This window comes from Pituophis catenifer, unplaced genomic scaffold (genome assembly GCF_029215685.1).
Source record: "Pituophis catenifer annectens isolate HBS135680 unplaced genomic scaffold, rPitCat1.0.hap2 SCAF_2, whole genome shotgun sequence".
In the NCBI taxonomy this organism is placed as follows: domain Eukaryota; kingdom Metazoa; phylum Chordata; class Lepidosauria; order Squamata; family Colubridae; genus Pituophis; species Pituophis catenifer.
In genome coordinates this window covers 106,909,514-106,926,593 of record NW_027256882.1, presented here as the reverse complement: position 1 = coordinate 106,926,593, position 17,080 = coordinate 106,909,514, and the positions used below count along the sequence as shown (strand labels likewise).

The following is a 17,080-nucleotide window of genomic DNA, read 5'->3' as shown; positions in this document are numbered from 1 at the left end:
TATGAAGTACTAAGATAACACTTAAACCAGAATGTCAATGTTCAACCCACCCTGAAAATTGGAATGGCCTCATCTCAAGGCAATATATAAATGAGTGTATAGTGTCCATCCACAATTTGTCAATAAATAGAGCATGATAAAAGCGTTTAACTCTTCAGTCCTGACAAACATCGAGTTCATTTGGAATTGGAATGCTGAGTCAGCAAACCTTTAAACTACAACAGAATTATTGGTGCCCAGAAACTGATATTGAGGCTTAGAATTTTATAATTCTTCTCAACAAATAAACAAGCAGCAGCCTTTCATATACTTCTCTAATCTACAAGGATGAGCAGCCTACAGCATTTTTTATGACCCTCAAATCCCATTCTGATTATTAATTTATTGACTGATTGATAAATGTGATGTATGGGCCGCTCAACTCAGAGCAACTCTGGGTGGCATATGAGATATAAAAAGAATCCAAAACAATAGAAATAAGGGAAATGGATAACTAGGCGTAACACATTAATAAAATTGTCACAGCAGCTCACGTTGCCTAGCACCTGGGCGAACAGCTAAGTCTTCCAAAACAGCAGGTTTGGCACTACTCAAACCTTTGCAAGGATCGTATTCCAGAAGGGAAATCAGATAGAATAAAGGTACACCACCTAAGTTCTATCAGATGACACTGATTTAAAGATGGGACCTGGAGCATATCCACTTCGTCAGATCTTATTGGATAGGCAGAATGAATAGAAGACTGGTGGTCCCTCAGATAAATATGCCAAGAAGGGTTTTATAGATCACAACCAGCACCTTTAATTGGACTTGGCAGCTGACTAGGAAGCGATTGCCCACATGGATAACAGCTCTGTCCACACCACTGTTCTGGATCAGCTGCAGCTTCCAAATGACATCCCAACCTTGCACATTGCAATAGTCCACATAAAAGTTGACGAAGATGTGATTGACCATTGGATTGTACTCCCAGTCCAAGAAAGGATGTGACTGTCACACCAAATGTATTTCAGCAGACCTCACCCCACCCCAGCAACAGCAGTCACCTGCTCTTTAAGTAGGGGCTTTGAATCTAGGACATCCCCAAATTCCATACTAGTTGTATCTGAAGGGGCATCATCCTATTCAGAATTAAAAATAGTCAAGGCTTGATAATACAAAACATAAAGTGACTTGGTCTTTCCAGGGTGGAGTTTAAGTCTGCTTCTTCTCATCCAAATCCAAACAAATAGCACTTAATCATCCCAAGGAACAGGATATTGATAGCATATTGATGATACAAACATCAAGTCTTATGGCACCCACACATAAGGGGCCTCAGTTGCAACCACTCCTGCCAGTCAACACCAACATCAACTAAAACCAGCTGTGAAAAAAAGAAGAAACCCAATACTGTGCCTCCCACTCCTGATCTCCACATTATGTCCAGAAAGATACCACGGTCAATAGTATCAAAAGTTGCTGAAAGATAAAGGAGAACCAGAACAAATGTACCACCACTATATCCCAGTTCTCATACAAGTCATCAATAAACATGATCAATACGGGTTCTGTACTATGACTCCCAGTCTGAGACTTAACTGAAAAGTTTCCCAACAATTATGATTGTTATAAAATGTTATAAAATGTTCCTTGTCCAATGAATGATTGAGTGCTTAGAGAATTAGGCTGGGATTAGGGAGACCCAGATTTAATGATTGAGTGCTTAGAGCAGGGGTCTTCAAACTTAGCAACTTTAAGACTTGTGGACGTCAACTCCCAGATTTGATCAGCCAACAAAGCTGGGTGAGGAATTCTGGGAGTTGAAGTCCACAAGTCTTAAAGTTGCCAAGTTTAGAGACCCATGGTTTAGAGATTTAGGCTGGGATTAGGGTTCTCAGATGGAACCCTCTGAACTACTAAAACTTAGTCCCTATATCTCAACCATTATTACATATTATCATTGTACAGATAAATTGTGAGGTCAACACAGATATGCTACCTTAAGAGCCGTAGAGGAAAAGAGGGATATACGTAAGAGTAAGGAAAAATAAAAATGAAGAAAATTATGTGGATTTATGTATTAAATCCAAGTATGACTACATCCTTGCATTGATGACTTGGAGGGAGATAGATCAGTCAGAGAAAGCCCATTTATTTCATGACACCAAGTGACAAGTTGCAACACTAGCACCATCAATCATCAATGATGATGTGAACTATAGTACCAAACATCCAAAAGTGCAAGCCTATACCATGCTGGTTTGTGCGTGAGAGCAGTGCAAAAACTTATCAAAACAATTATTTGTTTTACAAGTCACGAATTTCAAAGGATGGGGCAAGAGAATGACCACTTTTAACATTTAAACAGAAAGGGCATTATGAAATTTATTAATAAGTAAATCTTACTTATATAAGCATCGTTCTTTATCTCAGAGAAGCTTTTGTTTTTTGTATAAAACAAACAAGCTCAAAAACAAAAACATAAATAAAATCATCTATAGAAATATGCCTGGGTGATATGCTGTGAATGAAATATTTCCTTTAAGAGAGTTCCATAAACGAAGTGCTACTATGGTATCTACTCCCAGCCACTAGACTTTTGGATCACAAGCAGCTGTCTCTTTGTTGATGTACTGGTATTGGAAGAAGTGATCTTTCAGATATTTGGGTTCTGAGCCATTTTAAGATTTGGTGTTAATATCTGAAACTCTCGTGCAACCAATGTACTATAGCTATAGATGCCATAACAGAAATAGTCATCTCTTGCGCCCATGTATAATACAATATACATACTTAACAATCCTGCTGCTAATACCACCATCACTACCTCCCAATGTACATACCATACTATAAGAGGATTACCCTTGGTATGAGTTCCTAAACTGTTGAAACCCCTGTACATCATTAAAATCTTGAAATCTTTTTAAAAATAATGTTATTGAGTTTTAATGTTGCTCTACCAGTTTAGCCTCAAAATGTTCTAGTCAAAAAGTGTTCCAAGTAAGGTATCAACTGCAACTTTGCAATCATTTTCTGGAACCCATTGCATGCAGATCCCTTGATGTATTGTGAATAATCTAAATGGAAAATTACCAAAATATGGATCATTGGAGACACTCCTGTTCAGGATTCAGGGAGATCAGAACTGTTAAATCTGCCAGAGCTGACCAAATGGACTTTGGGCCACTGCTGCTATTCTGAATGACAGAGATGAATCCAATGGTACATCAAAGCTAGGGGACTTTTGTTGTTGTTGTTTTTGAGGGACAGGAGTATACATCATCCAGAATCATAGACCTATGCAAATCATGGACCTATGAGCCAGCCAGCAGTGCAATCTATTTCCATTTAATAGGATTTCAGCCTTTGTTAATTGGCATTGAGACATTGTTCCGACACCAATACTTCATCTTCTGAATCTGATGATAAGATTTAGTCATCACCATACTTTGAGGCCCCTGATGACCAATGTTTCATATAGATTAAAAAAAACCTCAATATTAAAAAAAACCAGAAAAAGAAAATACTAAAATTTAAACAGCAATCCAAAAGGAAAACGAGAAGCTAATTAACAGCATGAATATCATTGATTTTAACTACAAATTGGCAATCTCGAATGTTTTCTCATTTTCCTAATATAAGTACAAAGAAGAAATCCAGCTCTTCTAAAACACGCAAAAATAATCAACCATGTACAATCATATATAGCTAACATTCTGTTTTTGTCCTTGTACAATCATATATAGTTAACATTGTTTTTGTCCATTATTTTTTAAAATAGGGTGGATCAGAGGATTTTAGCAAAAAAAAAGTGTTTTAAATAAATTAACATTACAGCACATCAAGTATTCTAATATAAAACATGCCATAAAGTTTCCTAACATAAGCATCCCTATAAATTACATTTCCAATTAAGTCACTAATTCAAGTATTAGCATTTATTACTGAACCACAATAAGAGCAACATTGCAATGTCTGTATTACTTTTCAAAACTACTATAAGCTCTCATTTAAATGTAGAGTAACAGGGAAAAGCAATTCAATTTCATATTGGTGTTCACATAAACTAAAAATCTTATTTTGATGAGGATCAAATCTACGCAAGAACTTGTACGGTAGTCGAATACAACTATATTGTTGTCAGAAAAAAAATAGCAGAATGTTCAGAAATAGCAAAACATTACATCAGATACTATAACTAATGAGACACCTTAAAAAGTCAGCAAAATAGCAATGATCCTTATGTCAGAATTATTATTGGAATGTCATTCTTCAGCAACCAGTTACTATTTTAAAATATTTATTTTTAAGAAAAAGGATCCTGTTGGAAAAGGGATGGAATGAGTAGATTTTTACTTCCTTCCTCTGCATGAAAGCAAGTTAAATTGTTGACAGATGCTTTTGCTGACTGGGCGTGATTATTCCAAACACCCACATTAAATCACATTTGAAAATTTGCTGTAATTAAATCAGCAGTCCCTTTTTGTGAGCCCTGATTCTACTAAGTGAATTCTCAGATAACACATCAGACAATCCAATTAATAGTTAACATAAAAGAGATAGTAGCGTCTCTGTATTTGTCTTTGAATGTGGGTTGGACATAAGGAGGATCCAGAAATTCTGGCAGTCTGTGCTGCCACCTAGCCAAGATCGTACCCCTGAATTTACAGTCAATCTGTGCCGAAAAGACTTGTTCTAAACTTATCCCCCTTGGACCCTGTTTTCCTAGAATAAAAACTCAAATTAAAAGCATAGACGGTGAGTTTCGTATGAACTAGAAAGGGGGCCCTCAAAAGAAACAGACTTCAAGCAAACTGAACCAATATCAGACATCAATTGTACTTACGATAAAAGACATATTCTGTGTAGCTGGACCACACTTTATCATCAGTGTACTGATTGACAAAAGAAGCCGTCACAGAGGAATTGCAGGCTACCATGTGGAATCCACATTCTGACAACATATCAAAAGCCCGTTCCAGGTGCCTGAACTTCAGGTAGAACCTAGAAGTGTATCTATCAGGAGCTCGGTCTGGGTCTCTGCTTTCATTCAAACTTTCTCCAAAAACTTCTTTGACTAGAGCAATCCTGCCACAAACCAAAATCCTCGGGACTCTTCTGAATTTGGCATCTGCTTGGGTCTCTCTGCCCATGGGGCATGAACCTCTGTAGCCAATGGTAATGAAGCCCCACTTCCTATCCGAGGTCATGAGAGATGAAGGGGCGCATATTCTTGTGTCACTGCTTTGGGAAACCTCCTCATAGTCACTATGGCAATAATCATCAGGGCTTTGCTTGATCTCATCTGGCGTCAGGAGTTTGACCAAATCTGGAAGCTGAAAGTACTCGGCTTCCCTCTTGAGCCTTCCTCGCTCTGGAAAATGGTCGGGCAGGACCACCTGCTTGTCCCTGAGATAGTCCAGAATGTAACGGAATAGGAAGCCATCTCGGTCAATGAAAATCCTTCCTTTGGAATCTTTGGCCAGGTCATTGGCTGTCTCTTTTTTGGAGGTGAACATTTTCCAAAGCAGGGAGTGAGGAAGGCCTGTTAACGTGGAGAGGCGAGTGAAGTAAACCTGGCCCCCCACATTCAGTTCTATCACCTCTGGGAAGGGATGTGCAGCAGTTGCTTGTTCTCTAGGAGGGAGGTAAGTTCTGCAGTTTCCACTCAAGGCCATGGTACTTTCAAACCAACCAACCAAAAGTTATGGCAGAGCTCCCACTGACACCCAAGGTTTCAACAAGGTGCCGAGATCCGTTCCCCCAAGGATCTCCTAACATTTAAGGAGCCTGGTAACTGTGGGATGGTAGGGAGGGAAAAATGGAAAGGAAGATGTGGAATTGGTTTTTGTTTTCAGTTTTTCTAGAAAGGGTGGTCATAAAAACTGGTGGATGAAGAAAGCTCAGGTCACAAGATGCAATCAAATAATCTTCCACTAAAGCCCAAAACAGTATGATCAACCTACGATCCCTGTTATTCACAAGCCTGTTGAATAAGAAGAAAAATAGAAAATCATTATCCCCCTATGCATGGAGAAAAAGATTGAAAGAACAAAAAGCATTTGAGTTACGAAAGCTCCACAAGTCACCCTTTTAAAGGGAACATTTGCTTATTGTATCCTTTTTCTCTTTTTTTGTTCCTTTGGATTTCTTTGCCTGTCAGAAAAGGCATTAACTGATCCCTGCACATTTCATGTTGCCCACGATTCTCATTTAAAGGAGATGAGAATCTCCTTACCTTGGTTACGCTGCTGCATGCAGTTCTTCTGAGAGGAAGCAACAACATTTTCTAAGCAGCTCCAGAAGCAACATCGTGGTTGTGGTAGGTTGGAACTAGAGAAGCAGCAAATCCAAACGGGAAAAGGCTCAGGGAAGATAAGCTGAGTCCATTTGGCAAGATCCAGGCAGAAGTTAAGACTTAAACCCACACATGCAAAAGTTAACCAGGAATAGGCACTGAAGAGAAATAGAGCCGTGTAGCAAGAGACGAGGCAGAACAGGCAAAACAACATAAATCCCAAAGTCAGGATCCTTTAGGAGGGCAGAGAATTTGGTTTTGATGACTTGCAGAAAGCCCAGATGCTGAGAACACCCCAGGCATCTTTCAGGGGTACCATCCCAGAGCGGTCCCTTTCTCCATCACTCTCCACAGAGAGCCTCTCATGTCCTCAGCTAGGCTGAGAGTGCAAACCTGCAGCAGGTTTGAAAGGCTGCCCAGGGAAGCTGCTCCTGGTGCTTTCACTACCTAAGCTGCAGCTCTGGTTGCTGAGCTGGGTGGTTCCACAGTTCCCAGTGCAGTTCAGATGCTGTTGTTTCAGCGGTGCAGGGAAGAAACCATCCAGGGAAATTGCTATTACATCATCTTAAAGGAATATGGCTTTGAGAAAGCAAACCTGGAGTGGGTGGGACTCATTCGTTCGGTTCTTCGTTTTTTTTAAACTGGCTGCAGAAGGAGAAGCACAGCAGCACGAGACTGCCTCAGACAGCTCTCCCTCAACTAACAGCGATTCCCCAGGAAAGCTTACACTGCTCGATCTGCTGGATGAAAAAGCTCCAAACTCCGCATCTTGTCTCTGGCAGCAGCAGTCGCTGGCTGTGGCCATTCATTTAACTTTAGGTCCTTGTCCTAAACCCAGACTTTGTTTGAATAACTTGCTAAATGCTGCCTATCTAACAAGTTTGTTATTGTCCTTAAGAGCAATGCAGAATAAACTGAGCTAAGGTGAAGACGAGTTTTGTTTTGTAGACACACACACACACACACACACACACACACACAGAGGGAGCAGGGAGAGGGAATGCTAGCCTTTTACAGATGGAATCAACCCTGTGATCTGTCAAAGCAATGTAGAATGGGGAAAAAAGGTTAAAAAAAAAGTAAAAAAAAAGAGTCATTTTATTGTGAAGTCAAAAAAGGGAACCAAATTATGCCTTTGCAGTAAAATACCCCATTCATGTTTACTGCAAAGAAACTTATACACAGCACAATTTTACCCAGGACTACAATAAATCTGGTTGAGTTCAGAGAGGCTTACTCCCAGGAAAAAAGAGCATTGAGGACTGAGTAATATAAAAACAGTTAATTAGTGCTACTACTCAACCCAGACTTTTTACTCGAGGCACAAATAACCAGGCTCAAATTATCCGACTTCAGACACATTATGCAAAAAACCCAGCTCTCTGGAGAAGACTCTAACGCTGGGAAAGATGAAAGACAAAAGACAGAGGACAAGGTTGGGGACTTAATGGCTTATAATCAATCAAGGCAACTTAACAGATGGAGAAAATCCAGCAATAACAATAATCTGCAGCATTTCATATGATGCGTTGTTCCAGGATAACATCACTGATACATGCATTATAGGTGATAAAGTTGCAAGGATTAAATGAAGCTGCTGGTTAATAGTTTCATCATGGCTCCTTTACAGGAATAATCAGGATTAACAAAAACAGTTTCCCCCCCCCCCTTCACAAGCACTCTTGATGAGCTATGACTGTTATCCTCATGATCTCCACACAATTGGGCTGGGCATAAGGGAAAAGCTGAGCTAAGGCTTCCTTAGGAGTTTGTCATTTTAAGCTCTTCATTGCACAGTGTCAAGTGCAATCATATTTAATTGCTGCTCAGAGGGTTTTTATAGGCATTGTAGAACGGCGGGGAGGGGAAGGAAAAGAACTAGCAATAGTTCCAATTCAATGTATTTTGAATTTCCAGCCTGGAATCCAGGGATGTTGGCTCAGATTTTATGTTTGCACTGTCTCAACAGAATCCTTGGAGTTAAAAACGTTTAAATAACTGGCCTACTGAATATAGAGAATAATTTATTTCTTCGTATTTATTTTTTATTTCTTAGTTAGACTGCCATAGACCAAAGAGTACATAATATACGTTTCATTTTGATAAATGTCCAAAATAATAAACTTAGGTCGCGTTTAATTCAGGTCCTATTTTAGCTTAAATAGCTGTGGTCTGGACAATTGTGCTCCAATAAATAAAAAGGTAGATAAACTAAGTTGTTGGCAGTCTTCTTTTGCATGTTTATAGTACCACCTAATGGCTTTAAAAAGTATTGCAGTGATTTAAAAGTTTTCTTTCACAGTGTTACAAAAAATGACTTACAATAATGTTAATTTAGTCTGTTGGATTTTGAATATATAATGGACAAATAGATATTAAAATCAGTATTTTATGTGAGAAGGGGATACCAAAGAGATTTACATCTTAGTGTTTTGTTCACTAATTTTCTCAGAAAAATTGCTATTTTTTTCTGAGAAAATTGCTAAAGACTGACTTGCAAAAATATATTTTAGGAATCTTGTTTTTCTATAACTGTAAACAAGTTTAAAGATCTCCTAAGTACTGTGGTGTGTTTTTAATGCTATCTTGAATTCACTTTATTGGTGAATTCACTTTATTTTATTTCATTATTAGATTCATTCAAGAAACTTCTTTTCTGGGTATTTTTATTATGGTTGGCCATACAGTCAACTGAAAGTTTAGACTGCATCTGGCATTTTTATCCTACTTATCAAGCCCTTCCCAAGGACTTGGAAGAAGCAGACACTGGGTTTTGATGGTGTTAGAGGTATTGTTGCACGATGTAACTTGTTCTAAGTAAAACTGCCTTTTGCAATTGACTGACAGTGATTTTGTCAATGCCAATGGTGTTCAAGTGATGCTCATGATGTTTTGGGATTGCACCCGAGGCACCTATTACTATTGTCTTTGTTTCCTTTTGCCACAGTCATTCTACTACCGGTATTTGCAGGTCTTACTATTTTTCCTATTCTCTCCAGTTCTTTCTCTTCTACCCTGCTGACTCTAGGTACCACCACATTCATTATTCATACCTTTTCTTTCTTTCTTGCCAACAATGTATTACTATTACTATTGTTTGTCGCACAGTCAGCCAAATCTTTACACTGGATTTGGCATTTTATCCTCCTGCTGCATCCTTCTCAAGGATCTGGGATAAGCAGATGTTATTTGATGGTATAAAAGTGTTGTTGCAAGATGGAAACTGTTCCAAATAAAGCTCCTTTTTGCAACTGACTGGTGATTTTGTCAATGCCGATGGTGTTCAACTGGTGTTCTAAATGTTTTGAGGTTGTATCTAAGGCACCAATCACTATTGGTACTATATTTGCTTTCTTTTGACACAGTCGTTTTACTTCTGTTTGTAGGCCTTCGTATGTTGTGATTGTCTCCAGTTCTTTCTCTTCTATTCTGCTATCTCTGTATACTACAACATCCATTAACCAGACTTCTAAGATTCCAGTGCACTTTACCTACCTCTTCTTTTAATTATGGTGTCTATTTTATGGTCCCACCAATTCTTGCTTGTAGACAAATAGTATTTCTTGCAGATCTTTCAATGCACCAAATGCTACTTTGTCATGCAGTTGTTTGTAGTTCATCTGTGTAGATATCTATCATTCAAATACAATATACAAGCCTGTATCTTTCTTACCAACTGTTTCCCAAGCCTTAACCCTTAATACTTCGCAACACAAAGCTGCACTGCAAAAGAGTTTTCCATTTGTCTTTACAGTAGTTTTTCTCAACCTTGGCAACTTTAGGATGCTTTGACTTCAACTCCCAGAACTCCCCAGCTACTACTCATGTTGGCTAGGGAATTTGGGAGTTGAAGTCCACACACCTTAGAGTTGCCAAGATTGAGAAAAACTACTTTAGAGTGAATCCAACAGCTAATACTTTCCCGATAGTTTGTGATGTATTCAGTACAACTCATTATTTTAAAATGAGCTAACTGAATTTTTGCAGAAATAGCCAAAGTGGCATACAATACAGAAGCATTGCTCTTAAAAGGAGACTAGTCAGAGAATCAATACAGACTAAATGCAGAAACAAAACTTCTTTAAAAACAGAAGCAAGGAATAAAGATATGCTTTTTAAAAGTGTTTTTAATGTAAACAGCTAGTGATCAGAAAACTGTTTATTTGTAATTTAAAATTGTATAAGGAATACTAGGCTAGCAATCTTTAGATCAAATTATTCTAATTCAAGTAGATGCATGAATAGGAAAAAAGGAACATAGTGTATTTCCATGTATGTATTCCTAGACTGATGCTGAAATAATGGGGCTAGAATGAAAACCAGATAATAACTGGTATCTATGACAAGATCTAATTTTTCTCCAAATGATTCAGCTCCTTCCAGATGCCTTGAATCAGCAACTACCAGAATTCTAGAAGACCAAGTTGGTTAGGGATTCCTGGAATTGTTTTCCCAATATATTTGGAGATCAGCAGGTTTGAAGACCCATGCTGACATCTATTCTTAATCATGGAGCTGATTGGGTGGTCATTTACTTAAACTGTGTCACAGTATTATTATTTATTCTTTATAATATATAATAATATATATTATACATAAAAATTATTATGTATAATAATTATTGTACACAAAAATGACAATATACGCAGCTAACAAGATAACTATGCTGGATTTCGTATCCTAAATCACTAGTCAAACACTTCCCAAGTGTTTAGGAGTGCGTGATATATCGGCAGATTATGCGAGCAGATCCCAGTAAGGTGGCTTTCTGCAGCTGGCCAATGGTGATCAGCAAGATTATTGTTGTTGTTGTTGTTGTTGTTGTTGTTGTTATTTAATTATTATTATTATTAAGAGGACTGTGAAAATATTTACAGACCCCTCGCATCCTGGACATAAACTGTTTCACCTCCTACCCTCAAAATGACGCTATAGAGCACTGCACACCAGAACAACTAGACACAAGAACAGTTTTTTCCCAAATACCATCACTCTGCTAAGCAATTCCCTCAACCCTGTCAAACTATTTACTAAATCTGCACTACTATTAATCTTCTCATCGTTCCCATCACCCATCAGCTTCCACTTATGACTGTATGACTGTAACTTTGTTGCTTGTATCCTTACGATTTATATTGATATTGTTTCCTGATTGCTTATTTGTACCCTATGACTATTATTAAGTTTTGTACCTTATGATTCTTGATGAACATATCTTTTCTTTTATGTACACTGAGAACATATGCACCAAGACAAATTCCTTGTGTGTCCAATCACACTTGGCCAATAAAAAATTCTATTCTATTCTATTCTATTCTATTCTATTCTATTCTATTCTATGCCACAGAATTATTATTTTGAGGAGAAAATTAAGAGAAGACTAACAGAGGGAAGGAATCAAGATCACATGAAGTGTTAGTATTGTTTTACAATACCTTGGTAAGACCACATTTGGGATATTGCATCCAGTTTGGTCACCACAATATAAAAATTTGTTGAGATTCTGGAAAGAGTGCAGAGAAGAGCAACAAAGAAGATTAGGGGACATCAAAATGTTGCAGAAACTGGGTATTTGTAGTCTAACGAAAAGAAGGACTAGGGGTGACATGATAGTAGTCTTCCAAGGGGCTGCCCCAAAGAAGATAGGGTCAACCTATTCTCCAAAATATCTGAAGGCAGGACAAGAAGCAATGGATGGAAACTAATCAAGAGGAGATCCAACCTAGAAATAAGGAGAAATTGCCTGACACAGCAATCAATCACTGGAGCAGCTTGCCTTCAGAAGTTGTGGGTACTCCATCACTAGAGGATTTTAAGAAGAGATTGGACAGCCATATGTCTGAAATGGTATAGGGTCTTCTGCTTCAGCAGGAGGCTGGATTTGAAGACTTCCAAGGTTCCTTCCAACTCTGTTATTCTAGTCTGGTCTGGTCTGGTCTGGTCATCTATAAAGGTAGTCCTCTACTAATGACCAGTCATTTAACTAACCCACAGCTACTTACAACTCATTTTCAGAATTATAACACATGCATACAAGCCCTTGGTTGCATGATCGCATTTGATAGCCAGCTCACCTTTACGGCCATTGACAACATCCTGCAGTTAGATGACCTTGATTTACTTTTTTTTTTGCTAGTTTCCAGTTTTTACTTCCAGTTTTCAGCAAAAAATGACTTTTGGAGACATATTCACTTAATGACCCTAGTTAAAACAGTTGTAACATCGAAGGCGGTCATGTAACGCCCTAGTATATGACTGCAATGACTTACAACCATAATTCCAAGCTCCACTACAGTCGTAAGTCAAAGACTACCTCTATGCTGTTTGACTTGCGTGTATGTACTGGTATTAAGAATAAACAATGGAAGTGTTATACCTTCACCAAAAAAATGATATTAAAAGTACCTCAATTTAAAATTTGAGACTTTATAATTAGGAGAAAAATAGAACTGTTGTCATAAACCACAATCCTGACCTCAATAAGTGTATCCCAAGTACTGATATAATCAGTTTTGTTCCCTCGCATAGATTGCAGCATAAGAAAAAAATAATACAGATAATAATTATCTCAGGACACAGGTTACATTTTCCACATATTATGAATGGGTGACAAATTTGACACCCAACTGCATTCATCCTGGCAGCCTCATAAGAATAAGCCATTATTTTCCAATGTCTTCTGATTCTTTTTTGTAAATACCTCTTACAACCATCCCCCATTCTTTCGGCAACCAAAACCTTGGGAACACACATTTACCAATAGTCACTTACCTATCCTTCATAAAATTAGGAAGATTAGGCTTCTGATTTGATGGATCAAAGCTTTTTAGAGCTCTAGAAGTAATAACTGTAAATGATTCTAATAAATAATAATCAGCAATGGCCTGAACAGGCAATGAAAATTAATAGGGAGCCACAAAGGCTGAACAAGCATGATTTATCTAAGGCATTTATAGTCTTGCTTGTCTAGTGCATAAATCAGCTTGCAAATCAGTGTATATTAGGAATGTTAAAAAAACCATCTTTTGGATTGGACATTTTGGAGAACTCTAAAACATTCAATTCACTCACTAGACAAAGCCATGTGTGTTTGGAACATACATACAATGCATACATAGACATTTATATCAAAATTATATGCTACCCCCTCTTGTTATTCAAAGTCATCCCTATACATTGCTATGAGAATCAACTGCTATGTCAACTCTCCAACTAGTGCACCCAAAACAAGAAAACACTCTCAGGAGCTTTGAATTTCCAAAAGTAAAACTTTATTGGATACACCATTTTGGTACTGAATAATCAAAACCAGCTCTGGTTTTCCTTTGCAAATGCTTGTTTAGTTAAACTATAGCTTCCCTTTCTCCCCCTGGGTGATTACATTGTCCAATTATGAGAAGTCTTCTTTCTCAAGCACCTACAGTGATGACCTTGATGGTTGCCAGGCTCTCACGGTCCACACACACATTCTCAGCATTCTATTTTACCCTTCCCTCCCCCCTGGGTAAAAGTCAATGGCAAGTTCTTGCCAAGAAAACTGCATGGACTTGTACAGGCCTTGATTGGCTCAGAATCATGAATGTCTTGAAGGTACACAAACAGAAAAGTACACTCTCTGCATCCATCAGAAACGACACAGCAGAACGAAGATTAACTTAATCTTCATCCTATTGAAAGCAGTTTTATGTAGTGTAAGCAACAGACTATAATTTGGTAGTAGAATATCTACTTTACATGCTGGATGTTCAATTCATAATATCTAGATTGGACTGGACAAATTCCAGCCTGAAACTCCGGAGAACTGCTATTAGTCTTATTGATAGATCCAACTATAAAATACAACACTATATTTTATTTATTAAATTTGTAGGATTCCAAACCAACCAGAAATAGCTAATGGTGTCCTAAGGATGATCCAGCCTAATCCAGCCTAATCCATCCAGAAGAAATCAAATGTAGCAGAAAGCCATGGTTTCTCATTAAATCTAAGCCATGTAAAAAAAAAAAAAATACATGCTGCTTTGTTGCAATGGGTTTTAATGAAAAGTTGCCTGAAAGTGCATATTTTACTCATTTTGTCTTCAAAGTAATTCTAGATCTTTTTCTAGTTCTAAAATATCAGAATATAAAATGGTGTTATTGCTGGATTAGACACCTGCCCCATCTAGTCCAGTAGTTTGTTTTCAGAGTGTCCATCCAATGGCAGAAGAAAGTCTCCCAATGGATAGATGTCCCAGGCACTCATATTACCAACAAGGCTAATAACCATTGATCCATGAATTGGTCCGACCCTATTTTGAATCCAGCTATGCTGATTGTCAGCACCAGATCTCTAACTAGTGAATTCCAAGTTTAATTACCCATTGTATGAAAAAAAAATGTTTTTGTTTGTCCTGATTCTTTCAAGATTCAATTTCATTCGGTAACCCTTGGTTCTAGGATTTTGTACGTATTATCATACATAATTTTGCCCATTCCAATCCTTTCATTCATTTTGGCAGAGCTTTGGAAATAGAGAACTCAGACCACTAAGAACATCTATGCAGTTTGGATGTACACGGATAAAATGATATTATAATAGGTGATAAATGTTCTTAGATGTTGCAGTGCATATAAATGGAAAAATCCTAAGAATTGTCAGGAAATAAAAGAGGTCAAACAACAACTTTATAATTGTATCCATAATGGTTTTGAAATCATTCATATTCAACAAAAAAAATAGAAATCAAAATGTAAGTCCAGTAACAGAGTTGGAAATGGAAAAAAAATGGAAGTTTTATCTTCATATGGCAGTTTTAATTCATACTAAGACAATCTAGTGCAGTGATGGCTAACCTTTTTGCCGTCGCGTGCCAAAAGCGGGCGGAGTGGGGGGATTGCGCGTGCGTATGCCCACACCCATAATTCAATGCGCCTTGTCCCCCCACGCATGCATGTGACCCCCCCGCTCTCCCCCCGCTTTTGGCACGTGATGACACAGTGGGCCCAATAGGCTTATTTTTTGCCCTCCCCAGGCTCCAGAGGCTTTCTAGGAGCCTGGGAAGGGCGAAAATGGCCTTCCCCAGCCCCCCGGAGGCCCTCCGTAGGGCCAGAAACAGCCCGTTTCCCGACTTCCGGTGGGCCCAGAAGGCCTGAAAATCAGCTGGCCAGCGCGCACATGCGCTTGCGTGCCCACAGATATGGCTCCGTGTGCCACCTGTGGCACCCGTGCCATAGGTTCTCCATCACGGATCTAGTGTATCCATTTAATAAGAGTTTACTCAGTATTTTATCATTCTGTTTAAAATATGTAACAAATAGAATTCCTCTGAATGTTTATTATCAATATTGGAGTTACATTCAATTTATCAACATTTATTCTTTTCCATATTAGGCTTGTTAACCATCAATTTATATCACTATTGATGCAAGGTAAACCATTTGAAAGGTATACCTTTACAAAATGAAAAATTCAAAGAATTCAAACAATATATAATGCCTTATTTTTTAACAAACAGACCCCATAGTAAGAACATTAAACATTCCAATTATATAAATGGTAATCAGATAATAGACCAAGATCTTGTGTTACAGTTATACTGTACATTTGGTTAAAAAATGTAATTGTCAATAAGCCGTGAAATATCATCAGCATAATACAACGATTTGTGTTCCACTCTGGCCATTTTAGTAACCAGAATATCTTTGTATTGTTTAATGAAACAGGACAATGATTCCAAAGTCAAATTAAATATAAAAAGAGAAAGTAGGCATTGTTTTACAAGTTCCATACAACGTCCTGTTCAGCAAAGAAATAATGCCATTTGTGACAAATCTAGTAATGGGTTAGAATATTTTTCTTAAAGAGAACAATATTTAGCAACATCTGCCCTAAAAATTTAAGCTGAACTATGTCAATGGCCTTCTCAGCATCCAATGAAATAGCCATCATGAAATCTAATTTATCTGATTGGACACCGACTATGTTCATTAATCATCTCACATTATCCAATCCATTTCTTAAGACTGCATAACATAAACTATTGAAGGTAATATTACAGACTGATATCTTGAGTGCAAAATCACTGTAACAATTTTAGCATCAATGTTTAACTTAGAACCCCTTGTAGGATCAATATTACAGGGCTTCATGCAGGTGTCTTTGTAAAACCCCCTCCTTTGCTGTTCCGAAGGTAAATATTCAGTATACAGGACACATTTTACAGGAAAAAGTAAGTTATACAGCAATAACACCATATAACACTATATGACAAGAAAGTAAATTAATTGGGGAGGGCTGGAACTTTTGCTAAGCCATCTTGCAAAAAGAAATCAAGACAATAAAAGATAAAACAAATGTTCTTTTGAATAACTTTTAAGGTAAAAAAATGCTTCTCCTTACATTATGACCAAAGAGAAAAAGAAAAGCATAACTCCACATGTATAATCAGCCAGCCAGGAATTACCTAAAGCCCTCTCCAATTTTGTATGATAATATCTCCATAGTAATTTCCAGTTGCTTTTTATGAACAGTATTTCCACTCCACAGTCAGTCACAATCGATGGTGTGAGTTGCAGAGAAGTTATTGTAGGTGACTTGATCTAAAGCATTCTGAGAATCACTAACAGCCTGAACCGAAGTAAATAACAGTGATGAAACAGTGCCAGTGTTACAAGTTATTTTCAAAGCAGGTTAGTAACTACACATGCCTAATGAAATGTCTCGGGATTAAAGCCTAGCAACAGAAAAGGATAGCATAATGGAGCGCCAGCATCTAAGAACCAGTGGAAAAACAAGTGGCTGAGATGGAATTGGCTGAG

The 17,080-nt window shown here is 37.8% G+C and overlaps 1 protein-coding gene across 1 annotated transcript in view; it reads right to left on the bottom strand.

Moving 5' to 3' along the window:
• The window catches only part of KCTD16 (potassium channel tetramerization domain containing 16), a 196,641-nt gene extending 190,981 nt beyond the window's left edge, over positions 1–5,660 (bottom strand). The window contains exon 1 of the mRNA XM_070933939.1: positions 4,829–5,660. Within this exon, the coding sequence (XP_070790040.1) occupies positions 4,829–5,660 (832 nt within the window). The remainder of the gene's footprint in view (positions 1–4,828) is intronic.
• Positions 5,661–17,080: the final 11,420 nt, after the last annotated feature.